The sequence below is a fragment of the Candida albicans genome, chromosome 3, assembly GCF_000182965.3.
Source record: "Candida albicans SC5314 chromosome 3, complete sequence".
Taxonomy (NCBI): domain Eukaryota; kingdom Fungi; phylum Ascomycota; class Pichiomycetes; order Serinales; family Debaryomycetaceae; genus Candida; species Candida albicans.
In genome coordinates this window covers 59,469-83,407 of record NC_032091.1, presented here as the reverse complement: position 1 = coordinate 83,407, position 23,939 = coordinate 59,469, and the positions used below count along the sequence as shown (strand labels likewise).

Genomic DNA, 23,939 nt, shown 5'->3' with positions numbered 1-23,939 from the left:
CATTTCAAAAATTTGCAATACTGATATTCTTCCTGTTATTTTTATTTACCTCTTTTGTTTAATTAATGTATCATATTCTTAAATCATTTCGACACACTCACAGAGAAACACACAAGCATACTAATCCATATACCTATATATATTTATAAATAGTAGCCATAATGTATTAATTACTTTTCTATTACCTTTTGATACAGAGTTGTAACCGAACAAGTGAAAGTCCAAACACAAAACCAAAAACCTCAGATTAACAAGTACCTGTATATAAACAGAGCGAAACAAACAAACCCAAAAAAAAAAAATCCAATGAGATGACCAAAGAAGCTAACTTTAACAACTAATCAACGATTCATTCATTCAGTATTCCAAAGTACCCACAATGAAAGTTAAAACTATAAGCAGGTCTTCCGACACATATATACCTGTGAAAAACACTCAAGAATCAGCATTACCTCGTAACTTGAATCCAGCATTGCATCCGTTTGAACGTGCCAGAGAGTATACTCGAGCATTACAAGCAACTAAATTAGAACGGATGTTTGCTCAACCATTTATTGGACAATTAGGCGATGGTCATAGAGACGGAGTATATTTTATAGCCAAGAATTACCAAGCTACTAATCAAATTGCTAGTGGTTCGGGTGATGGTATAATCAAATATTGGAATTTGACTGATCGTTTAGAGACTGCTAGTTTTAAAGCCCATTATGGAATGGTGAGTGGGATTTGCATATATGCTAACAAAATGTATAGTTGTGGGGATGATAAAACAATCAAAATATGGTCAGTCAATAGTGATGATTTTGACATTAAAGTCAATGATGATGTTGATGGGATATATCGTAATCAACTTGGTGGTGCCGGTGGTGGTGATGGGAAAACCAGTGGTGGATTATTGAAAACATTTATTGGCGAACATTCATTCAAAGGTATTGATCATCATCGTGATGACGATTTGTTTGTCACTGGAGGTGCCACGATACAATTATGGGATGTGAATCGATCCAAACACATTTCCGATTTATCATGGGGTGCAGATAATGTCGGTACAGTTAAATTCAACCAAACAGAAACAAATATAATTGCCAGTTCAGGATCAGATAATTCAATTGTATTGTATGATATCAGAACCAATACCCCTGTACATAAGGTAGTCACAAGTTTGAGGAATAATTGTATCACATGGAATCCAATGGAAGCATTTAATTTTGCTACTGGGAATGAAGATCATAATGGATATCTTTATGATATGAGAAATTTACAAAAGACTCTTAAAGTGTATAAGGGCCACGTTGGGGCGATCATGGATGTTGATTTTGCTCCAACAGGTCAAGAATTGGTGACTGGGTCTTATGATAAAACAATAAGACTATGGAAGACCTTGGATGGAAGGTCTAAAGACGTTTACCATACCAAACGTATGCAAAAAGTGTTTAGTGTTAAATACAGCACCGATTCAAAGTACATTATAAGTGGTTCGGACGATACAAATTTGAGAGTGTGGAGATCCGATGCTTCTTCAAGATCTAACATCAAATCTAGTAGACAAAGAGCTAAATTAGAATACCAAGACAAATTGAAGGAAAGATACAAGTATATGCCAGAAATTAATAGAATTGCAAGACATCGTCACTTACCCAAACCAGTGAAAAAAGCTCAAGATATGAAAAGACTTTATAGTAAAAAGTAAGAAACGAGTGTATTTTGTAGTGTTTTATTTTGAATTTTATAGTATATTATATTTCCAATTGATAGTTTTAATAGATGAAAGGATTTTCTGAACAAATGAAGTTGATGTGAAACTGATTAATTTGTCAATAAAGACTTTTGTAAATAGAAGACAACCCTTGGGGATGATATTTCTTGCGCTTTAGCTATTGCTTCGTGTATTTCAACATCAGAATACGTCCAGTATATATTCTTTGTGAGAGATAGTTGTTTTATCCCTGGCTATTGCAGATGAACCAATTCCGGCTAGTCATAATGAAAACTGGAGATACGAATCTTAGTTTTATATGTAGATTAATTCTATTGTACTGCTTGTTTATATGTTGAATTGTTCGCATCATCTAGCAACGTTCAGTCAACAATATATCTGATACCATGTACATGTGATTCAAATCTCTACATGATTTTACAGCACGGGAAAGTTAAAACACAAAGTTAAACAATACCCATGGAATTGACAACAATGTACAAAGACTCAGATTTGAGTCTATTTAGTTGGACTTGCAAAAAAAAAAGGTCGATCAAATGAATGCATTAATTAAAAGCTTTTCACATAAAGCCATGCCGTGACTTCTGGCGTTTTATTCAATAATGACGAGGTGTCTCATGACGTGGATGAGTTTGCAATGTCTCGCGTTTCAATAAGACAATAATAAGTTTTTTTTTTTTTGCACCAATTAAATTACGTTGTTTTGTGAAGAGAATGGAACATAGGTGATGTTCTCAAAACAATATACCAGCTACAAATAACTCATTGCTGATCGGCTGACTCTCATAAAGAATTGTATGCAGACTTCTTGCTATGGCTATGTAGTTGGTTTTATGTAAAAACAGCTAAGAACCAATAATGAAACAAAATCTAAAAGCTAAGCAAAATTGTCTGGTTTTATTGACTAAATTATTTATAGTACAGTTATTCTCTTAATTTAGTGAGTCTTCTAACGCTAGAATCTTCTACCTATACTCTCCACCTCATAATCGAACCAACCATACAGAATACAACCTTAGTTTATAAATTCTTCTTGTTTATGTTGAGTGGTCAATTCCGTTTTTCCTGTCTATTTGTCAGAGCTTGTGCGTTGCCGAACTCTCTTACTGTTCTTTTCTTTTTTCTTTCTCTCTCATTTTTCTGTTCAATTTTTTTTTTATCTCACGAGAGTTACTTTATTTCCTTAACCAATCATATAGCAACCATTCCCACCCTAACACCACCATTTACCAAGCATTATTCATAATCCAAATTTTATGGCTAATTGACTTTACGGGCCTCCCATATTTGTGAATTTGTTTCATTCTAACTTTTTTTTCCCCCCCTCTTCCTTCCAGCTTTTTCAAGATTTGCTTGTAAATATCATTTGACTTAGATCCTTTCTCCCCCTCCCTCCTGTTATTTGCTTTTTCCATTCATCATGCCAGATAAACATAAACTCAAACTATTTGGAAAAAATAAACACGACAAAGATGACGAATTGTCCTTGTCAACGTCAAACCATTCTCACGGAAGTACACGGAAGTTTTTAGGATTTCATATTGGAAGACATGAATCGGGCGACTCGTTGACTTCTCCAGTTATGAGCAATTCATCCGAAAGTCATCATCACAGCCATCACCCTCATCAAGCCAATTCAAGTGCAAACCATCGTAACCCTTCTCCAGTTCATTCCAATACTGGTACTGCCACTACCATTCCATCAATACAATCACCACAACCTCAAGCATCTGGATTACACCGCGGGGACTCCGATAAAAAATCATCTGGCTCAGTTGTTGATTTGAAAAAATTCTTCAAAACAAAGAAAACTTCAAATCCAAGAAAGGAAGGACATAGTATTTTGGGACAATATAGCAATCAGCTCCATTCACCACCACCAATGGCGCAGGTTCATTCGCCTGGTGCAGGGTCGGGGAACGGCAGTGCCTTGCAATCACGTGAACAATCATCTACGTCATTAGCCACTTTAATCAATCAAACATCTTCTCAACTTTTGTACAATGCTTCACATTCTGTCAATAGCAATCGAGATCCCTTCACGGACGACAACTCTCCATTGGTGAAGAAGTATGGTAAGATCGGGAAAGAGTTGGGCAGTGGAGCCGGTGGGTCCGTCAAATTAATCACCAGGCCCAGTGACTCCAAGACGTTTGCTGTTAAAGAATTTAGAGCGAAAAGATCTACTGAATCATTGAAGGATTACACTAGGAAATGTACTGCTGAGTATTGTATTGGTTCTACTTTGAGGCACCCAAACATCATTAAAACCATCGATATTATCCATGAAAACAATCGTTATTTTGAAATTATGGAATATGCACCTATAGATTTCTTTGCTGTTGTTATGAGTGGAGAGATGTCTCGAACGGAAATCAATTGTTGTTTAAAGCAAATTATTGAAGGTGTGGCATATTTACACAAATTAGGGTTGGCCCATCGTGATTTGAAATTGGATAATTGTGTTATAACGAATGAAGGGATTTTGAAGATTATCGATTTTGGTAGTGCTGTCATTTTCAAGTATCCCTACGAACAGTTTGGTAACAACAATTCTATTCAGCCGTGTCATGGTATTGTTGGATCTGATCCTTACTTGGCCCCCGAGGTTTTGAAATCTCCTAATAGCTACAACCCACAACCTGTGGATTTATGGTCTATTGCCATAATTTACTGTTGTATGACTTTGAAGAGATTTCCTTGGAAAATACCTAGTCAAGAAAAGGATAACAGTTTCCGACTTTATTGCATGTATGATGATAATTTCCATGATTATTATTTGAGTAACGAATGTCATAAACTTTTGTTGCAACAGCGTAAACTAAAGAATACAATTGTTAGACTGAACAAAAGGAAAAAGCAGCTAGAAGAGGAAAAGGGCGACAAGCCTGAAGAAGACGAAGAAATGAAAGATGCCGATAGTGCACCACAGCAACATCATCATTCTCATGATGTAGAGCTGGGAAAAACTGGTGGATCTACGGTTGGCAAAGACAAGTCAAATGAAGCTGTTACCGTTTTAACAGATGAGCAAGCAGAAGAGATTATGGCACAATTAAATGAGATTGATAGAAAACTACAAGAGTTTGAAGATAAAAAGAATCAACTTAAAGAGAAATATGAGGCTTTGCGAGATGCTGATCCTAGATATCAAAAACAGTTGGCACAAATTCACGAAGAGGAAGAAAAGCAAAGACTAAAAGATGCCGAGCACGGTGCCGATGAGAAAAAGAAATCACATCATAAACAGATTCATGGTCCGTATAGATTGATGAGATTGTTGCCACATGCTGCTAGACCAGTCATATCAAGATTATTGGAGGTTGATCCAAAGAAAAGAGCAACTATGGAAGAAATTCTAGAAGATGAATGGATTAAAGAAATTCAATGCTGTACAGTTAAGCCAGTTTCAAAATCAACAGATGCAACATTAGATTTTATTGAGGATGAGGACGAAGTATTGGTGAAAGGAGTACCTCCACACGAGCATACAATTGTGAAAGAAGGTTGAGGCGGTGAGGCATATAGTTATGTAGTTTATTAATTTTGGTTACCATTAGTGTTATCATAGTTTGAATTAGTTTATAAATATAGATAAATACCTACTATAAACAGGTTGTTAGAAAGGGTTGTGATTGAAGAGAAGCGCATAAACATTTTCTTGTCTTATCTCGCCCAAGGGTTGGCGCGGAAAAGTGAATTGTAAAGCAAAAAATGAGAGAGAATACTTCTTCTCCACCAAAGACAACAACACTTAGTCTCAATTGAAATACAGCACAATTAACACATACCTTTAAAAAAATGGCTAGACCAGGCTCTGTACCACTACACCTCAATCCATTGAGATTGAAAACAGCGTTGAAAATGGCAATAAGCAAATTGAGGTTTATTCAGGAGAAGAAAACTGCCATAACCAAACAACAAAGACGTCAACTATCTGAATTGTTATCACAAGGTAAAGAATCGAGCAGTAAAATCCGTGTGGAAAATATAATCCGTGATGATATATATATCGAATTATTGGAAATTTTAGAATTGTATTGTGAGTTATTGTTGGCACGTTTACCAATCTTGTTAAAACGAACAACAGTTGAGAAGAATCTACAGGAAGCTGTCAATAGTATTATTTATTCTGCTAACCACACTGAATTAAAAGAATTAGTCACAATCAAAGATATTTTGGTATATAAGTTTGGTGGACCTGAATTTGCCCAACCAATATTGGATAACAAAAATGGTGAAGAAGTACCAGAAAAGGTTGTTAAACGATGTGACATTGAACCGCCAAGTGAAACATTGGTCGACTTGTATTTGTGCGAAATAGCAAGAGCCTATAATGTACCCTATAGTGGATTAAAGGAAGAAGAGGCAACTAATGCCTCAGGCGATAATAGCGATGATGACAATGATGACGGAGGACAAAAGGAATTTGGGTTGGCAGAACCGTTAGGTGGTGTGGCAGTTAAACCTGTCTTTAAGAACCACGATCCTAAACAACAAGAAGAATCTGATTTCGATGCATTAAAAGCTCGATTTGCTGCATTGAAAGGAACTTTGCCATAGACAAACAACATAACGAGTATTTCATAGATTTAATGTTATAAGAATATTAAAACTGTTCCAGCCAGTAGGTAGAGTTATATAAACAACCACTCCACCCTGCTTGTATTAAATACATTGATGATCCAGCTTTGATACGTTTAGATTAAAACAGTAGAAGTTGCTAATCATCTATTTCATTTTGAATAGTGTATTAGTCACTGTAGATTTTAAAATGGGAGGCTGGCTCAGAAATATAGAGAACTTGTAGAACTTAGCTTGGTCCACACCATGGCTTACAGAAATGAAAGAGATCCAATTATCATCCCGATAGTTGACGCGTAAGTTCGAATTAAGTGCTCTATTAGCATCTCGACATCAGGGACTTTAATAATCATTGAACATTTAGCAGATTTTAAATTACTCAAAAAATAATGTTTCTTTTACACACATTATCTGAAAACATTTCGATATAATACTACATGTCAGATAGAGCTAATGTGATACTGACAGTTGCTCGTTGACAGGACACCTAGCACCAAGTTCGGTGTAACTATTATGACGAAGAAGCACAAAAAAAGAGGCCAAAAAAAAAAATTATCTCATGAACCTCAAATTGAAAACAAAAACACAGTAAAAAGTTTTCATCAACTATTAATCAATTTACATCCAATAACGAACTAAATAGACATTCCCTAATTATAGACCTCGTGCATAGCTAAAATCAGTATGGAAAAATTGCAGATATTGACGGAACGACAGCAAACTGAATTGAACCATGCAATAATACAGTATTTACAGCCATTGTGTCAACAAGACAATCATGTTTTACTTGACCAACTCTCCAAATTACTCAACATAGACCAATCAACACAGGAATCAAACAATGTTGAAAAAGTGGATAATTACTTGGAGAAAAGATGGTCCACAGTTTTACGACTTCAAAAGAAAATTATCGATCTTGAAAATGAAATTAGTAATTTGAACAACATTATCAATTCCACTAACTCCGATAATAATGGTATTATATTAAGTAAAGACAAAATTAACTGGATACCTAAGGGTGCTGTCAAACAAAGTTATCAATGTGAAAATATTGTTACCACAGTGAAATTACATCCAAATTTACCTTTGGTGCTCAATGGGTGCAACGATGGAAATCTTTATATATGGAATATATCCAATGATGACAACACAATACCAGAGAAAATGATTAAAGCACATACACGGGCAATCAATAAGATATGTTTCACTTATAAAAAGCCATACTATTTGGCTACCTGCTCCTCTGATTTAACTATAAAAATCTGGGATGAGAAATTCAACCATATTCGTACGTTGAATGGGCATGAACACACAGTTTCATCAATACAGTTTTCTCCAGTTGATAACAGCATTTTGTATTCTGTATCACGAGACAAGAATATTCGAGTTTGGGACATTTTTCAAGGCATAAGTCTAAAAAGTTTTGTGGGTCATAGTGAATGGTGTCGAGATTTAGATATTATACTGCTGGATACTTACGGGGATTTTGTGCTAACCTGTTCAAATGACCAGCTGGCAAGGTTGTCACATGCAAATAGTGGGGCTGGTGTAGCAATGATTGTCGGACACAGCCATGTTGTGGAAACGGTCAAATTTCTACCTTCTTTGCAAGCCAACAAGATACTCGATGAATACATAACCAAAAACACTGAACAATTTCCTACAATTCCTTTGGAGCTACTAAAAGATAAGACGTATAATCAGTTGGGCTTCAAATACTGTATAACTGCCAGTAGAGACAACACGATCAAGTTATGGTTAATCCCACCTCCAACAATTGCTCCCCATAGGCCACCACTTCCATCAAAGTACAACAATTCCCAAAGTTGGCTAATTGCAGAACTCAAGGGACATCTGTCTTGGGTTAAAAGTTTATGTGTTCATCCAAATGGGAAATTTATTATTAGTGGCAGCGACGACAAGACAATCAAGTTTTGGGATTTGTCAGGTTTGTTGGAAACTGGGTATGTCAATGTTGTTAAAACGATTATAGGTCACGATGGATTCATAAACGATATTGATTTTGCCCGATTGAAGGAAGCAAGTGACGTGAGTGAAGAGGATTTATTGAAACAAGTTGAAAAACGAATGAGATGTCTATTTATTAGCGGAAGTGCCGATAATTCAATCAAACTATGGAACTAAACATAGATTACAGGATATGTATAAATATATATATGTGTGTATGTATCTATGTATAGATATATGCAATTAAACAAAATAAATTTTCGTGTAGAGGATTTCTAAATGACTCGATCGTAATAAACCAGATCAAGATAGCCACCTCGCATCGAATTGAAAACATTAATTTCAAATTGTTTCCTGTTTTTAACTAGAACGTTTGCTGCATCCTTGTTTAGTGGGTCAGTTGCATTAGGGTCCAAGAATAAAAAGTTCAATCCCATAAACACCCCAGTCAAACTCAACACGGGTGACCAATCTTCTCTCAAGATATTAAGGCATATATTTCCTTGTAAGTCGATATTTGGGTGGTATATCTTTTGTAAGCATTTGATTTTGGGAGGGTCAATGGGAAAATTTGAGTTTATTTCAATTTTAAATTCGAATTTCCCGTTTTTGTAGTATCCAGCTTGTGGTATCAATTGTAAATTAAAATTGAAAAGGTCATTTGGGTTTGGAAATGTCACTCTTATTGACGAAGGTAAATCTAACTCTGAGATATCCTTTTGCACACGAATTTGTGCTGGAGAAACTCTTTGGTTAGAAGTAGACGTGGAATCGCCTGGGGTGGGTGTCGTAGACTGAGATTTGGCAAGTCTTTCGGCCTCCTCTTGTTTTTTCTTCTGCAACTGGCGTATCTTTAACATGATTTTCAAAATAGATATTTGTTAACGGGTATGGGTGTTGTAATGAAGTTTAATACAATTATTCCTCGCGTGTTAAGTAAAAAAAAAAAAATAATAAGTTCGCCTTGCTTTCGGAATTACTCTTTAGTCTACTTCCTGCGTACAGAACAGTATCAAATCAGCCTCTATTTTTTGTTATCCTATCATACGACTACGTAATTCAATCAAAGACTCGATCTTTGCAGCATTGTGCTTGAATCCATGTAACTGGATAAGCTCATTTAATCTTTTTAAAACTGTTTTTGTTTGCGCCAGCTCAATTAAATTAGAAAATGGAGCGACATTCTTGCATTGAACTTTCACTAACCACTGAAATTCACCAACAATTATATCCTCGTCACTTTTATTTGGTGAAATCAATTGCTTCTTGGAATGTATCCGCAAAGGTACTCCGTAACTCAAGTTAATGCGGTTATACTCTTCGATAATTTGGTTATCATGTTGTACTGACCCTTGTATGCACTTAATGTAATTCTTCATATTCATCCATAATGAGCTATCCAGGAGTGCCTGGCGACAGTGCTTTTGTAACTGATGAAACAAATAATCACCATCCTCAATACCTAGCACAATCATATTGAATTGTATAATCCAATGTATAAAGTTGTTGGCATAGTAGTTCATGTAATGAAGTTCACAGCTCCTGAATGCCCTGGAAACAATTTTATTGTAGAATTGGCTGTCAGACAAATGTTGGCTACCCTGCTTTTCTTCGAGTTTATTGAAAATGACCAAGATTGTCATTTTTTTCATCCAATGCCATAATAAACTGCTCTTATTGATTCGCTTCAATCTGCTTGTCAAAAAGCAGCTAATAATTTCAATATCAGTCTCAAAATTCCCTAATATCTGTACAATCAGTTCGTGCAAGTTCATTATACTGTGGTGGTCATTCGCTGTTATCAAATATCCCAATGTCATCAAATATAGTTCTCTCAAAATTGTTATTTCTATTTTATCTAATGTGCATTGGCTACTCTCCGTGTATCTATACCAATAATCATGGGACTGCTTGAACATAGCTAAATATGTTGGTTTCGAAATGCCAATTTCTAGTGTGTCATTAGCTTTGTCATCGTAAGTGGCAATTCTATTTTCATTTTGCGGTATCTGGACTATTTGGATTATTTTCTGTGAGCGGCAAGATGATGTGATGGCTTCATATAATTCTCTTATAATTGGCAACTGGTCATTGTCTTGGGTAACTGCTCGTACTTCCATCGATCAAATTTATTGTATTGACCATCTCTTCCACAACTGGGGAAGAAATCCAGAAAAAAAAAAATAGCCAAAAACTAACAAGCTACATCTAATGAAGTCAGACACCGTAAAAGTTAATCAAAAAACTATAGAATCATGTCTGTAACTGCTACCTCCCATGACATCTTAAAGTCCATTGATGACTCTATATTACCTCCAGAAGATACATTATCAGAAGCTATGTATAATAATGTAAAGCTAGATCACTACTTCAACAAACTACCAAAGAGCTCGGAAGAAAATAATATCAACGACCAGACAAATCAGCTTATAGTATCAGCTGCACCCGAACTGGAAGATTCCCCTGCTGCAGAATGGAAATTATTAAGAACATTAGCAGGTGCACACCAAGGGTGGATAAGAGCGATTGCATTAGATGAAATAACCAATAAATGGTATGTCACAGGGCTGGCCGACTCTACAATAAAAATATGGGATTTTGAAAATAATTCACTCAAAGCAGTGTTGACTGGACATGTGCTAGGTATACGTTCATTGTGCATTTCTAAACGTCATCCATATTTATTTTCAGGGGGTGAAGATAAATCTTTGCGATGCTGGGATTTGGAAAGAAGTAATTCTGACGCGGGGTGTCAAATACGGTCATATCACGGACACTTGGGAGGTGTTTATTCTATTGGCTTGCACCCTGAGCTAGATGTGTTATTCAGCGGTGGGAAAGACTGTGTCGTAAGAGTTTGGGACATTAGAAGCAGGGTAGAAGCCATGACTTTATTGGGTCACACTAATGATATAACATCTATTGAGACTGATTATAACGATCCACAGGTTATCACCAGCTCCATGGATGGAACTATACGATTATGGGACTTGAGAAAACTGAAAACCGAGCTTTTGATAACTAATCATTCGAAAAGTATACGAAGCATGAAATCGCATCCTAAAGAAGCGACATTTGTATCTGGTGATTCAAACGGCGAAATAAAGCAATGGCTTTTACCAAAGGGTGAATTGTTAAATGAATTTGGAACCAGCCAACTACTGCCAAACCAAAGAGATAATAGCAGAATTATTAACACTTTAGCGATTAATCCAGTTACAAACACTTTGTTTTCGGGATATGACGATGGTAAACTTGAATTCTACAATTACACTACCGGTAACTTGCAACAATCTGGACAATCTCCCTCTTTGGCTGGCCCTGAACAATCGGCAATTTATGCCTCAACTTTTGACATGTCTGGTTTAAGATTATTGACATGCCATGGCGATAAAAGTATTAGAATATGGGGAACATCCTATTAAATATATATCTATATATATATTTACCACCCAAACCGTAATTGGTTTGCAGTGAACAGAGGTGGTGTCCAGTGCAATAATTTTGGATTTAACTCATGCTTCTTTTTCTCTTTTACCTTTTTAACTAGTTTTTCATACAATTCCATTATTTGATCGGTTAACACAATTATGTGTTGTCCCTTGTAGTATCGCAACATCTGTAATGTGGTTAATGTGTGTAGTATATCTGTCGTGGTCATGCATGTTATGGATGAAATGTCCTCAATGGTAATTTCATTAGAAAAAATAGGCGATGAATTAAGTCCCAGCCTTGATGCAGCAGCACTAGCCAATATAGATGATTGGGAGGCATTTGAACCTGGCCCCGGTGTTGGTGTTGCAGAGCTGTCTTTGCCATTTTCAGCTTCATCGTACTCTAACTGAGAATTATTCTTACGGAATAAAGCAGGACTGTTTCTTTCTACCAATAGCTTTACCAATGTGTCTGTCCAATAGGCACGATATGACAACAATCCCAAATCCGATAATGGCTTTTCTGGCGAACCTACTTTTCTTTCAACTTTCGTTAGCATGTATGAAAACTGGATCAACAATTTCCCAAACCCTCTTTTTTGATAGCAGGGTAGAGTTAAAATACACGCCACATTATATCCATCTGCACTTTCTTTTTCTTTAGAAAAATACCCCACGACATGATGACCTTGGTCGGATTTGATGGTCATGATGTAAAACAAAAAGGGATCAACATCATAGTACAATGTCTTATGATCAAGAAACAATTTACTTAATAGACACAAATTTCGACACCATGTTCTTTGCTTTCTGCCGTCTATTTCCCAAAAGCTGACTTTCGAATCTCGGTATATCTCGTTACCTGGCGGGTGTTTCATTGAACATTTTGAACGAAATCTCTCAAACTGTTTTTTGGATCCAAAATAGGATAGTGTAAAATCGCAAATGTATATCTCATCTTCTTCTGTCAATTCAATAGGGTATGGAGAGAAATACCAAGGTTCGATAATGTGTTCACCCAAAATAATCGTTGACAAATTCCTTACTCTTGCCACCTCCAGATGATTTTGGGTCATGGAACCACTCGTACGTAACTTTTTAATTTCATCTTCTCTGCTGAATTCTTCTCCCGGGCGTTTCAAACCTTGGACATTCAAGTTTTCCAAATCCATTTCATCATCTCCCATAATAGGTTGTCCATCACTTGGCTGTGGGGTACCGGTTGTACTATTGGCAGTAGTATTATTTTTGGACAACTTTGTCTGTCCTTTGGATTTGCTCTTCTTTTTCAGTTTATTTTCCTTTGTGTCTGCTTTTATTTCTGGTAAAATAAGACTTCGAGTAAAGTCTATCCTGTCGAGTTCAATCCATTCATCTAAACGTTTGTTAAAATCTTGGTAATGCACATAGAATACCTTACGACCCTTTTTAATATGCTCTTGTAAAATTTCTGCTAGCCTGAATTCTCCATCTTTGGAAACATGTACTTTACATCCTGGTAATATATCTTTTGGTGTAAATTTCTCCTGCTTAATATCTGTATTTGCATCTGGTTCAGTGCTTAGTATTTGAATAGGCGAAGAAGGTTCAGGCGACAAGCTGGAACCCTTTTCTTTTTTGATTTCTGCTACCGCCATGATGTATTACTTGTTGTCGGTGTTATTGTCTTTTTCGTTTTTGATTGATTGATGGACAGTAGTCGTAGGACTAATGAGTTTGATGTATTGATTTTGTCTCAACTGGCGAAATGAAAAACAGAAAAAAAAACTGATTCAATTACAAGTCGTGTCCCGATAGCCGAAAGGGAATAGTACAACTACCAAATACTGTAATCCCAGTTTAGAAATATTGATCTGAAGTTAAGCAAGTGTGTTGCTTTACTAAATTGGGCATCTCCTGAGCTGGTGTTTGAAAAAGATTTGAAAAAAGTGAAGTGATATTTTTCATTAATATTTGTACGAATTATCAAGGAAAAATTTTCGTCTGGCATATTTTTGCACAATCTCCCAACACAACCGAAGGGTAGTTGGAAGGAACGTCTTTATACTATTGTTCTATAGAACCCAACATTATACATAAGAACAGCACTGCTTTCAGGAGTTTTGTGATTCCCTTATAAAACGGAGATCGCCACTAAGAAGGTCATACCGCAAACGTTCACTGCACAAAAGCATTTCCGGAGTAGTGTCTCTTACAACAAGGGGGGTGGGGAGATGCAAGTAATATGTACACCCACACACCCACCACCACCGCAATACCATTTCGTACAAGTCTACCAATCAGTGTCTAAATATACTAACATTATTTACTGTAATTATTTAAAGTCTATTTGGGGCACCAGATGCCTACTATCTTTTCAACTAGCAACTGTCATTCATTTTGCTACCCCCTAAAATTTAATTTGAGTATATACAGTTAGGGGGACGAAAAAAAGAAAAAGAAACTGAAGAGGCATTAATTTCCTCCATCACTAAATGGAATCTTCTTCTAATTTCCACGCAAACTGAAATTAATAAGTTTGATGGAATAATTTTAATTGAAATATGTAGAACTGACACAGCAATAGATTTCTTTTTCCTTTTTTTTCTTTTTTTCATCCCTGAATTTTGTTGACGACTTTTTGAAATTGAAATTCTATAAATTATGGTTTGTTCCACAACTTATTTTTCAATGCGTAAAAGCCACAAAATAAAAACATCAAGAGAAGAAAAAGAAAATTCATCATTGCCCCAACTTTTCAATTTTCATTCTTGTTCGTTGGTTTAAATTAATTGATCATTCTAGAGTTTGTAATTTAATTGACCTTCTTTTTTTTCTTTCTTTCTTTTACGTCATATTTCATTTGTTTTAAAACCATATAATTATCAATGCCTGAATTACGTCGTTCTGCAAGAGTTGCCGCTAGACCAGCCAAAGAACCAGAGGCTGTCACCGAACAACCACCTACCAAGAAAGTTAAAACAGCTCCAACAAACACCGCAAAACCCGATGCTGGATTGGGGATTGGTGAAAAAATTCCAGATGTTACTTTGTTGAACCAAGATGGTGAAGAGATAAGCTTAACTGAAGTTGCCAAGGGATCGAAGTATGTAGTTATTTTTGCTTTTCCACGTGCATCGACCAGTGGCTGTGCTAGACAAGTATCTGGCTTTCGAAAACTTGACAAGGACTACAAAGACGTCTCAATCTTTGGTGTTTCTTCTGATAGCGTCAAGGCTCAGAAGAACTTTCAAACCAAGCAAAATGCAGAGTACGATTTGTTGTCCGATCCTGAGAAGAAGTTAATCGGTGCCTTAGGTGCTAAGAAGCACCCTCTGGGAATTATTAGATCACACTGGATTTTTGTTGATGGGGTCTTGAAAGTCAAACAAATTCAAGTATCACCAGAAGTCAGCTTTACAAGTGCCGAAGAAGAGATCAAGAAATTTATCAATGAAAATGAGAACGGGAAAGAAGCTACTGAAAATGATGTCACCAAGGAAGAAGTTAAAGAGGAATCTCAACAGGATGACAAGGAAGATAATACCGAACAAACTGACGAGAAAGCCACTGAACAGACTCAAGATGAAGTGAAAAAGGTTTCTGACGAAACTAAAGTCGAAGATGAAACCGAAGAAAAACCAACTGAAGAACAAAAAACAGAAGCTCCAGTTGTTTAAGCGAATAAAAGTTGACAGTATTTTTCAAAAAAAAAAAAGAAAACAGGAATTCTTCTATACTATCTCTACCTTTTATATTCCTATGTATCTTTTAATTATGTATAAGTTTTTTTTTTTTAAAAAAAGCATGGTGTCTAGTTTAAACTAATTTATATTCCACCAAAGAGTTTCACAAAGGATTGTAAGAAGATAACTACAAGTAAAGCAACTTTGCTTGCCCACCACCAGTGTTGAATAACAAACGAGCAGTAACTGAAATGGAAATCCCAAGTATCACGAGCATCATCAAAATGACCAGTTAAAATTCCCGTTTGACCATCAAATTCTCCCATCATGGCACGCACAACTACTTCCCTGACAGATTCACGTTCAGCAGACTGTTTCTCCTTCGAAGCTATCCATTCGCCATTGATATAATTGTACCAATCATCACACCCTTCATGATCATGACCTGTTAATATAATTCCACTCTTGCCTTTGTTGGGGAACACAATATCCATTACTTTTTGAGTTGTTTCATAGGCTAAATGATTGTGCGATCTCAATTTACCATTTTTGTAGGGCTCTTTCTCATTGTTTATATAGTACTTGTGTTCAGGGCCATCTCTACATAATCCAGCTTTCTTATACATGGGTACATGCGTCAACAAGATGGTAGACCCTTTAAAGTTTGGATTTTCTCTATCACGCAAATTCTCTAAAAATGACCAAGTGTAGTTCACAAATTCCTCTTGCAAAGCTGGCCCTTCTAATGTTAGTGAATCCAAAACCACTATTCTCCATTCATCTGGGGAGCCCTTTTTGTAATTTATAACATAGTTGTTTTGGCCAAACAATAAATGGAATCTAGCCATATGTTGCCAAGTTGCATCACCACTATATCCAATATCGTGGTTACCAGTTAAATTGATAAATAAGGGTTGATCATAGTTTGGGGTTGACCTGTTTCTATAAACCCAATCATAAACATCGTTATATACACGAGACTGGAATCTGTGAATAGGATCCATTGCCTTTTCATCTTCTAACCACTGTTGCCAGTTATAGTTCTCGTGTCTTGCATGCACTTCAAGCGCATTTTGCTTGTATTCCAATGGTTGAGGGAACAATCTCTCGACATACCGGTAGGTACGGTTGTAAAACTCTGAATCTAAAATCCATTGACTCGAAAACAAGTCTCCCATTACAGTGACATGTGAGGGGTTCAATCTTCTTTTCATTGTGTTGTATATGTGTCCTAAATAATAGTCATTGCCATAATTATCCAACCTCTTGATATATTTCGTCAGGGGCCAGTTTCCATTAATTTGAGGGTCCCCAAATAGTAACATATGAATATCATTGCTTACAACTTCCTCCTGTTCCTTGAGGCTGGGGAAGTTCAAAACCAATTTATTCACCCAATCAGTCGGCAAATTGTTATTCAAGAATGTGTATTTTGATTTTTGTTCAGGAGCATTGTACCAGTTGCATTTCTCAGTAGGATTGACAATATCTGGATAAAAGTAAACAAAAAAGTTGAGCAATATTGCAATAACAGTTGCTAGATCAACAAGGGCTTTTATTTTGGGCGAAATTGCCATATTTAATGGTTGTTGATTTAGAGTTGATGTGATAAATTCTGTACTATTTTTCGTTATCCTTCGCTGTTTTTTTTTTTTTTTTCAAGTACTTTCACCTCGCGTGTTAAATACAGAACAAATCAATCCATATGATCCAAAAAAACATGCTTCAAAGGTCATCAAAGGACTAAACAAGTTCTACATCATTTCTACAAATGAATGTTCTCTGTTGAAACATCTTTCTTATCGTTTATAATTTGTGTATAAAGAATAGTAAAGGATAAAGGTTGGTTTTAATTTTCGTTTATCACTATTCATGAATAATATAATATGAATATTTAAATAAAGAATAAAAAGGGGAATGAAATCTAAATCACGTTCTCATAGTTCGTAGCCTCTTTCTAAAGTTATATTTCAATCTGCTTCTGTTTACAAGTTGTCTCTCAAAGTTTGGTTTAATCTAGCAACCTTGTTAGCAATAGAAACATCAACAGTTCTGTCACCGACTTCAACAACTAAACCACCCAAGATTTCTGGGTTTACTTGGTTGGTCAATTTCAAAGTTTTACCTTCACCAACAAAGGAAGATTTACCAATTGAAGTTTGTAATCTTTTTAAAATTTTTGATTCCAATGGCTTGGCTGAGGTGACTTTAGCTTCGACAACACCATTGTAAGCATCGTTCAATAATCCGAATTTTTGGAAAACACTGGAGAAGTTACCCAATCTGTTGTTTTCAGCCAAAACAGTCAAGAAGTTGGCAGTGGTTTTATCCAAACTCAAGTCGTTAGCAACAGATTTAGCAATGGCAACTCTGTCGTCCTTGGTTAATGATGGGTTGGTTAAAGCGTTCTTTAATTGTGGGTCCCCCTTGATAACATTTTCGATCTTTTCTAAAGACTTGTAGGTTTGGGCCATGTCGGATTGTTGTATAGTTGCTGAGTATAAAGCATTGGCATAGGTACCATCAATACCAAACAATTGGATTGGTGGTTTGGTAGACTTGGCAGCTGATGCTAATGAACGGGAAAAAACACGAGAAATCATTGCTGGTGTATTGTTGATGCTCTTGATATGTTCTTTTGTTGAAATTTTCTTTCTCTTTGTCTTTTTCTTCTAATTTTTTTTCGCTTTCTTTCCCACAAGGAATATCGGTTTAGAAATGTTGAGAGATCGCAGTGAGGATTTTTTATTGGATGAAAAAAAAGGGCGCCAGTTTACACGACCTCACACTATTTCTACATACAAAGATTTTAGACTGTGGGTATCAATTTTTCAGTGTGGTTTTGAATCAAGCATTCGTGAGGCGAGAAAGAAAAAACGAAAGAAAAATTTTCTTCAATACCAAGTAGTACATATACATTTCAGGGACAACTAAACCAACACATCATGTTACCGATAACGAGAAGATGGTTGGGGAATACTGCAAGTCCAGCAGTCAGTCTATTGAAATACAGCAGAGCATTTGTTCGATTCAACTCTACATCTGAGTTGACTGAATTGGAACTTCAAGATATCAAATACAGAAAACAAAGAGAATTGAGTTTAAAGTTAACAAAGATGAAGAATTATGGAGATGCATTCCCAGCACATTCGCACCCTGGTTCAACGCACTATAAAAAACCAGTGCACGATCATTTACACAAGGGTAGACCCATTAAGGAATTAACGGTTGCAAGATCACACAGAAGTAGTGGTAGAAACAATGAAGGTAAAATCACTGTTCGTGGTCGAGGTGGTGGCCACAAGAAAAGAGCCAGATTAATCGATTTCCATCGTTGGAATGCCGGAAGACAAGAAGTTGTCAGAATAGAATACGATCCAAACAGATCAGGACATATTGCATTACTTAAACATTTGGAGACGGGGGATTTATCGTATATTTTAGCCCCACAAGGTTTGAGAAGTGGTGATATTGTTGAAAGTTTCAGACAGGGTATACCAAAAGATTTTATGGAAGAAATGGAAAGAACCAATAATGGTGAAATCGATGATGCTTTGTTGTCTGCCAGAATATTACAGAGAGGCAATTGCTTGCCATTAAGAATGTTGCCAGTAGGTTCCATTATTCATAATATTGGTTTGCGTCCAGGAGATAGAGCTCAATTGGTCAGATCTGCAGGTACTTTTGGTAAAATTTTGTCGAAACATCCTGAAAAAAACAGAGCTGTTATTAAGTTGTCATCAGGCGAACAGAGATACGTCATTTTAGATTGCCATGCCACCTTAGGTGTGGTTTCTAACAAAGAACACCAATTGATTTCTTGGGGTAAAGCCGGGAGAAGCCGTTACCGAGGTTTCCGACCAAAGGTGAGAGGTGTAGCCATGAATGCCTGTGACCATCCTCATGGTGGTGGTAGAGGAAAATCCAAGTCGAACAAGGTTTCTCAATCGATGTGGGGTTTGAAGAAATTTCAAAAGACTAGATTAAGACCAAACCCAGATCAAATAAGAAACAGAAAGGGCCACTTGATAAATCATGACAAATTTAAATAAGTATATAATCGCCTATTTATCTTGTAAATAATAGATCCAAGCAAATGCAAAGCCAGAGTAAATTCTTTTCTCTCTACTAGCTTCTACAAAAGAGCGGTAAAGCTACATCTGAAGGCTGGAATTGGCGGAAAACCGAGCAAACCAAAGCTCTGAATAGAACAAGGAGCCCCAGCAAATTGCCCGAAAAGTAAAGACCTAATGTGGCTGCAATCAATACAATTGTTAATAATGTTGCCAACAACCATGAGAACGTGTTTGGATATCGATCCCGCGCTAACCCCGGTAACAATCGTCTGATGAAATCAGATAAATTGCTTGTCATTCCAGCTGAATCTGTGGGTGATGTGTTGGACCTAACATGATAAACTGGCAACAAAGACAGATTCTCGGCGGTCTGTTGAGACGAGTTTCTAAAATTGAACAACCCAGAGCACCAACTAATACAATTTCTTGTCCGTGTCTCTTGCGAAGTCGTGGTCAAGTTCCCTGATGAGATTGGATGCACTAAATCTAATACAGGACTTTGCTGTCTTCCGCCTGCAGATGACGGGATAATCAATTCCCTGTGAGAACTAATAGAATTGCCTTCATTTAATGAATTTGGGGTGGTGGCGCTATACGTAGTACCAGTATTAACAAGCACATCAGAATGACGTCGCAATGGAAGTGATTTTGGAGAATTATCGTTTGGATTTGTTTCCGCCATTGATTAGGTTTGATATGAGTGTTGCAAAAACTTATCGGATCCAAAAAAAAAAAAAAAGTACAAACTAATTTAACGCAGAAACAAAGTCAAACAAAACCGGGAAACAAACATTTATAATCATAGACTTTGTCATTTCTTATATGTCACACATCAAATCCTCATATTCTGGTTTATGCTTCTTTTTCCCACATAGCTGATTGTATTCTACATCATCATAAACGTATTTCAATCGGTTTTCAATTGAGTTAATAAACAGGTATTGATCTTTAAAGAATATGTCGAACTCTAAGACTTCTAGGACTGCAATAGCTAAGCCTCCATCACTCTTCCTACCATAACACTTTTTGACGGTGGACTTGTCCATAAATTTCAAATTGGCTTTATGTATGCGTATCAAACAGCTTCGTGTATTGTAAGTCATTCTGTGATGATACTTGTTCTCAAAGTCAACAATTGCAGGGAAAAACAAAAATATAGCAAATATCTTATGAGTCGAATCGGCCAATACTGCCGTAATGTCTTTTGAATCTGTGGTTGCCGTAAACTTTAATATTCTCAAAATAAACGAAACTGGTAGAACGGTTGGTTGAAAATCTTTTTTGATTAGTGCATTGATATATTGCCCATTGCTATTAATAGATTTAATCACTTCATTAACTAACCAGCTTGATTGCATAATCATGGGAACGTCATTTTCAGGTCTTTGCATGGCAATCAGCACAATGATTAAGAATGGTATAAGTGATGAAAGTGAAACCGATCTAAACATTTTCGCGTACCAATATTTTTTTTTAGTCGGCGAACGTAAGGAGAGTAGGTGCTTTTGGCATCAAATCTTTATTATCTATGTACATAAATTAGTATAACTATTTTATTTAGGGCTCATTTTCCTTTTCTTTTTTGTCTTCATCATTGCCAATCTCTCAAGCCTCTTTACTTCCTTCTTCTCATTGATTTTCTCATGGTCTACTTCAGCACTTGGTAAGAAAAGTTCACTCAATATTGGCCAAACATACTCTTGTTTATGCATATCGCCATAACAAACACCCATTAAATCATAGGCAAACCACAAATCTATCTCTTCTAGACTCAAGTCACTTGGTGATTGTGATTGAAATATATTCAACTCACAATGACTTTTGTTAAGGTAAGTGTCCAAGTTATCAGCACAACTTTGCAATTCATTTTTAGGAACACAGTTGTTCGAGATACCATAACGAGAACTGAAATGAGTCAATATCAATTTAGGACAGTTCATAAGCTTGCTAACAGCAACAGCTTCAATCATTGTCGAATGTTTCTTGGCTATAGCCTCTTCGATCCAATTCCCATCCATGGAAGCCTCGTGTATTAAAAGGTCACTTCCATAACCACATTCAGAAAATCTGGGATTCGGTCTTGTGTCTCCTGAAAATGATATTTTAAATGTTTCCCCATTTTCGTTCAACTTGAAATCAAATGTAGTCGAATATGCCCAGGCACAATGTAATGCACGCACAGTAGTAACAGAATTCAATCCTACCGTCTCATACATATTTTTTATTTTTTTGTGATCCACCAGCAATAGTCTATCCCTAGGTATTGGTTTGTGTAGGCCGCCTTCATCATAAAACTCTTCAAACTTGTCCATATCAATTTTTATAAATTCTGGAGTTCTGTTATCCATCATAAAATCTTCGCAGCTAATGCATACCAACCTATTCATATCAAACACCTTATTATATTGCAGCTCTAAAGAATACCAATCTTTTAAGAACGTAATAAATTGCCAAGGGACCACAAGGTACAATAATTTCGATTCATCTTGGTTGATGTTGAACCATTCGTTAATTAACGACACAATCCCCAAATGGTGGTCTGCATGTAAATGACTTAAATGAATTAATGATAACTCTTGAAATATCTGAACAAACTCTTTCCCGTTTTCGTGACCAAATAGACGGAGTAAACTGCCGATTGTATTTTCACCTCCGTCTAGCACTATTGAACGATAAGAGATTGCCCCCGAGTCATCCTGATATGGCAATCTAATTAAATTACCCAACACATTTCTGCAGATGGCCGGCAATGCTGACCCTGTTCCTAACATAAAAACCTGAACTCTATCTTTCAAATTAGTATGCTTGTTACAATCCAATTCAATCTTGGTCTTTTCCATAGTCTCGAAATTGGCAGCATTTGGAATGTCTAGTGATTCTACCTCTTCTTCGAATAACGATTTATTTGTAGTCTTGATAGCAGATGAAGAGTCTGGTACTACACCATTGTCGTTGAGATGATACAGTTGCAAGGCGTGTAGTCTATCGACTTGACTGTTAGATAATGGTTTGAAATTTTCCAGATTGACTAAATTAAAGTTCTCGTTCAAGATTGACTTTATCTTTAATGTATTTGAAATGAAACGATCATTCATAATCACATTATTTGTCATCGAAGGATGACTAATAACATGGTATGTGTCTGAGGGAAATTTTGATAAAAATCTTTCTTTGTAGTCCAGTAAATCCAAATCCAAATCCTGGCCTAACATATGATAAACCAAGCCAACTTCACCTGCATTTTTGGGGTGATCATGTTCAAACCAACGATCGGAATTTATTGTATTTTCATAGTAGTCGTTACTTGGCACATCTATAACTAAAATCTTGCGGAAAACTCTATTTGGAGCGATCACTTGATCTGGAGTAATGGTATCGCCATTTTTGTTAACCACAGACAATCCGTTAGTCAAATCCCTAAATTGAGGGCCGGGTGTCAAGCCTAATTCCTTTGCCTTTTTCGGATCAAATTTTCCAAGCACAGGCACGAATGAGATGCAATATGAAATTGATTGTTGAGTTGTAGCTATCTCCGATGCCGAGGGCAAATGAACATGTGTATGGATATCATTTTGGGTAGGGTCTGATTTGTAAGATTCTGGATCTCTGCTGTTGACTTGACTGGTATCCAAGGGAAACATCAAGGATGCCAATTTTTTGATTTGACGCACTAGTTTGCTGGAGTTTTCAGGTGGAGATGTTTGATTGGCCGGATCGATCATGATTGGGGATATAACGACTTCCTCATCGACTATAGTGGGGTTTGTCTCGGCATCCAAAATGTGCAACTTAATACCCATTCGGAAAACAAATTGTCTCCATGTTGCTAGAATGTATGATAGTATTCTTTCACAACCCATTACAGTAAGCCCATTTTTGGTTGCATCACTAACAGTCAAGAAGAATCCAGGCAATCCACCAATGTCTGACCAGGAGAGAATTGACCCGGTAAGAAAAATCCCTTGTAACTTAGAAAACTTGACTTCAGACCCAAATGTGTTGACCACTCTCTGGGTTCCCTCTGGCACTTTTCCAAAAAGATACTTGAACCCTTTTCTTGTGGTTAAACATATTAGAGGTCTCGTTGTATCATCTGTCAAATGTGTAATTGTAGTAACTTTAAACATCAGCGTCCCCTTTGCAACTGGACTATTTGGCGTTCTAGGTTTGCTTAGTTGGGTATTGCAAGTGTGTAGGTGGTATTTCCCAGAATGTATAAAACTTGTTGAAAATAAAGAACGATTGGAAAAAGGGAAGGTATTTTGAAGAAATACTCTTCGCTTTGTATAGTTTTGTGAAATCAAACCGTTAAATCAATGCCTGAAGAGGTCCATGTCCAACTGAAGTTGATGGTCGAAACAGTTTTTTTTGGCATCGCATCATATGTCGTCAAAAACTTTTATGTCGTGTACGCTACCATACCGTCAATGTCGCACTTGTTTTATTATCATGTGCAATTTGGACTTTGTATTTTATCTTTGTCATTTTTGTACCA

The 23,939-nt window shown here is 36.4% G+C and overlaps 16 protein-coding genes across 16 annotated transcripts; 8 read left to right on the top strand and 8 right to left on the bottom strand. All coding sequences in view use genetic code 12, as the record gives it.

Moving 5' to 3' along the window:
* Window positions 1–379: 379 nt before the first annotated feature.
* On the top strand, window positions 380–1,690 carry SOF1 (rRNA-processing protein; the record flags this gene model as incomplete). Its single annotated transcript, XM_712686.1, has 1 exon — window positions 380–1,690. One exon carries the CDS (start codon window positions 380–382, stop codon window positions 1,688–1,690), a length of 1,311 nt encoding a protein of 436 aa, XP_717779.1.
* A 1,447-nt stretch (window positions 1,691–3,137) lies between these two features.
* HRK1 (putative serine/threonine protein kinase) lies at window positions 3,138–5,228 on the top strand (the record flags this gene model as incomplete). Its single annotated transcript, XM_712687.1, has 1 exon — window positions 3,138–5,228. One exon carries the CDS (start codon window positions 3,138–3,140, stop codon window positions 5,226–5,228), a length of 2,091 nt encoding a protein of 696 aa, XP_717780.1.
* A 290-nt stretch (window positions 5,229–5,518) lies between these two features.
* Window positions 5,519–6,280, top strand: IST1 (Ist1p; the record flags this gene model as incomplete). Its single annotated transcript, XM_712688.1, has 1 exon — window positions 5,519–6,280. One exon carries the CDS (start codon window positions 5,519–5,521, stop codon window positions 6,278–6,280), a length of 762 nt encoding a protein of 253 aa, XP_717781.1.
* A 705-nt stretch (window positions 6,281–6,985) lies between these two features.
* Window positions 6,986–8,446, top strand: CAALFM_C300530CA (uncharacterized protein; the record flags this gene model as incomplete). The annotated part of the gene is made up of 1 exon (XM_712689.1): window positions 6,986–8,446. One exon carries the CDS (start codon window positions 6,986–6,988, stop codon window positions 8,444–8,446), a length of 1,461 nt encoding a protein of 486 aa, XP_717782.1.
* A 98-nt stretch (window positions 8,447–8,544) lies between these two features.
* CAALFM_C300520WA (NEDD8-conjugating protein) lies at window positions 8,545–9,129 on the bottom strand (the record flags this gene model as incomplete). The annotated part of the gene is made up of 1 exon (XM_712690.1): window positions 8,545–9,129. One exon carries the CDS (start codon window positions 9,127–9,129, stop codon window positions 8,545–8,547), a length of 585 nt encoding a protein of 194 aa, XP_717783.1.
* Window positions 9,130–9,303: 174 nt separating this feature from the next.
* On the bottom strand, window positions 9,304–10,389 carry CAALFM_C300510WA (uncharacterized protein; the record flags this gene model as incomplete). Its single annotated transcript, XM_712691.1, has 1 exon — window positions 9,304–10,389. The coding sequence occupies one exon, from the start codon at window positions 10,387–10,389 to the stop codon at window positions 9,304–9,306; it is 1,086 nt and encodes a 361-aa protein (XP_717784.1).
* A 135-nt stretch (window positions 10,390–10,524) lies between these two features.
* Window positions 10,525–11,694, top strand: CAALFM_C300500CA (mRNA splicing protein; the record flags this gene model as incomplete). The annotated part of the gene is made up of 1 exon (XM_712692.1): window positions 10,525–11,694. One exon carries the CDS (start codon window positions 10,525–10,527, stop codon window positions 11,692–11,694), a length of 1,170 nt encoding a protein of 389 aa, XP_717785.1.
* A 20-nt stretch (window positions 11,695–11,714) lies between these two features.
* On the bottom strand, window positions 11,715–13,340 carry ESA1 (NuA4 histone acetyltransferase complex catalytic subunit; the record flags this gene model as incomplete). The annotated part of the gene is made up of 1 exon (XM_712695.1): window positions 11,715–13,340. The coding sequence occupies one exon, from the start codon at window positions 13,338–13,340 to the stop codon at window positions 11,715–11,717; it is 1,626 nt and encodes a 541-aa protein (XP_717788.1).
* A 1,230-nt stretch (window positions 13,341–14,570) lies between these two features.
* Window positions 14,571–15,362, top strand: DOT5 (thioredoxin peroxidase; the record flags this gene model as incomplete). The annotated part of the gene is made up of 1 exon (XM_712696.1): window positions 14,571–15,362. One exon carries the CDS (start codon window positions 14,571–14,573, stop codon window positions 15,360–15,362), a length of 792 nt encoding a protein of 263 aa, XP_717789.1.
* A 149-nt stretch (window positions 15,363–15,511) lies between these two features.
* Window positions 15,512–16,945, bottom strand: CAALFM_C300470WA (uncharacterized protein; the record flags this gene model as incomplete). The annotated part of the gene is made up of 1 exon (XM_712697.1): window positions 15,512–16,945. One exon carries the CDS (start codon window positions 16,943–16,945, stop codon window positions 15,512–15,514), a length of 1,434 nt encoding a protein of 477 aa, XP_717790.1.
* A 408-nt stretch (window positions 16,946–17,353) lies between these two features.
* ATP5 (F1F0 ATP synthase subunit 5) lies at window positions 17,354–17,971 on the bottom strand (the record flags this gene model as incomplete). Its single annotated transcript, XM_712698.1, has 1 exon — window positions 17,354–17,971. The coding sequence occupies one exon, from the start codon at window positions 17,969–17,971 to the stop codon at window positions 17,354–17,356; it is 618 nt and encodes a 205-aa protein (XP_717791.1).
* A 342-nt stretch (window positions 17,972–18,313) lies between these two features.
* On the top strand, window positions 18,314–19,420 carry CAALFM_C300450CA (mitochondrial 54S ribosomal protein uL2m; the record flags this gene model as incomplete). Its single annotated transcript, XM_712699.1, has 1 exon — window positions 18,314–19,420. One exon carries the CDS (start codon window positions 18,314–18,316, stop codon window positions 19,418–19,420), a length of 1,107 nt encoding a protein of 368 aa, XP_717792.1.
* A 76-nt stretch (window positions 19,421–19,496) lies between these two features.
* On the bottom strand, window positions 19,497–20,126 carry CAALFM_C300440WA (uncharacterized protein; the record flags this gene model as incomplete). The annotated part of the gene is made up of 1 exon (XM_712701.1): window positions 19,497–20,126. The coding sequence occupies one exon, from the start codon at window positions 20,124–20,126 to the stop codon at window positions 19,497–19,499; it is 630 nt and encodes a 209-aa protein (XP_717794.1).
* A 136-nt stretch (window positions 20,127–20,262) lies between these two features.
* EST3 (telomerase subunit) lies at window positions 20,263–20,895 on the bottom strand (the record flags this gene model as incomplete). Its single annotated transcript, XM_712702.1, has 1 exon — window positions 20,263–20,895. One exon carries the CDS (start codon window positions 20,893–20,895, stop codon window positions 20,263–20,265), a length of 633 nt encoding a protein of 210 aa, XP_717795.1.
* Window positions 20,896–20,997: 102 nt separating this feature from the next.
* CAALFM_C300420WA (tRNase Z) lies at window positions 20,998–23,571 on the bottom strand (the record flags this gene model as incomplete). Its single annotated transcript, XM_712704.1, has 1 exon — window positions 20,998–23,571. The coding sequence occupies one exon, from the start codon at window positions 23,569–23,571 to the stop codon at window positions 20,998–21,000; it is 2,574 nt and encodes an 857-aa protein (XP_717797.1).
* Window positions 23,165–23,710, top strand: CAALFM_C300410CA (uncharacterized protein; the record flags this gene model as incomplete). The annotated part of the gene is made up of 1 exon (XM_712703.1): window positions 23,165–23,710. The coding sequence occupies one exon, from the start codon at window positions 23,165–23,167 to the stop codon at window positions 23,708–23,710; it is 546 nt and encodes a 181-aa protein (XP_717796.1).
* Window positions 23,711–23,939: the final 229 nt, after the last annotated feature.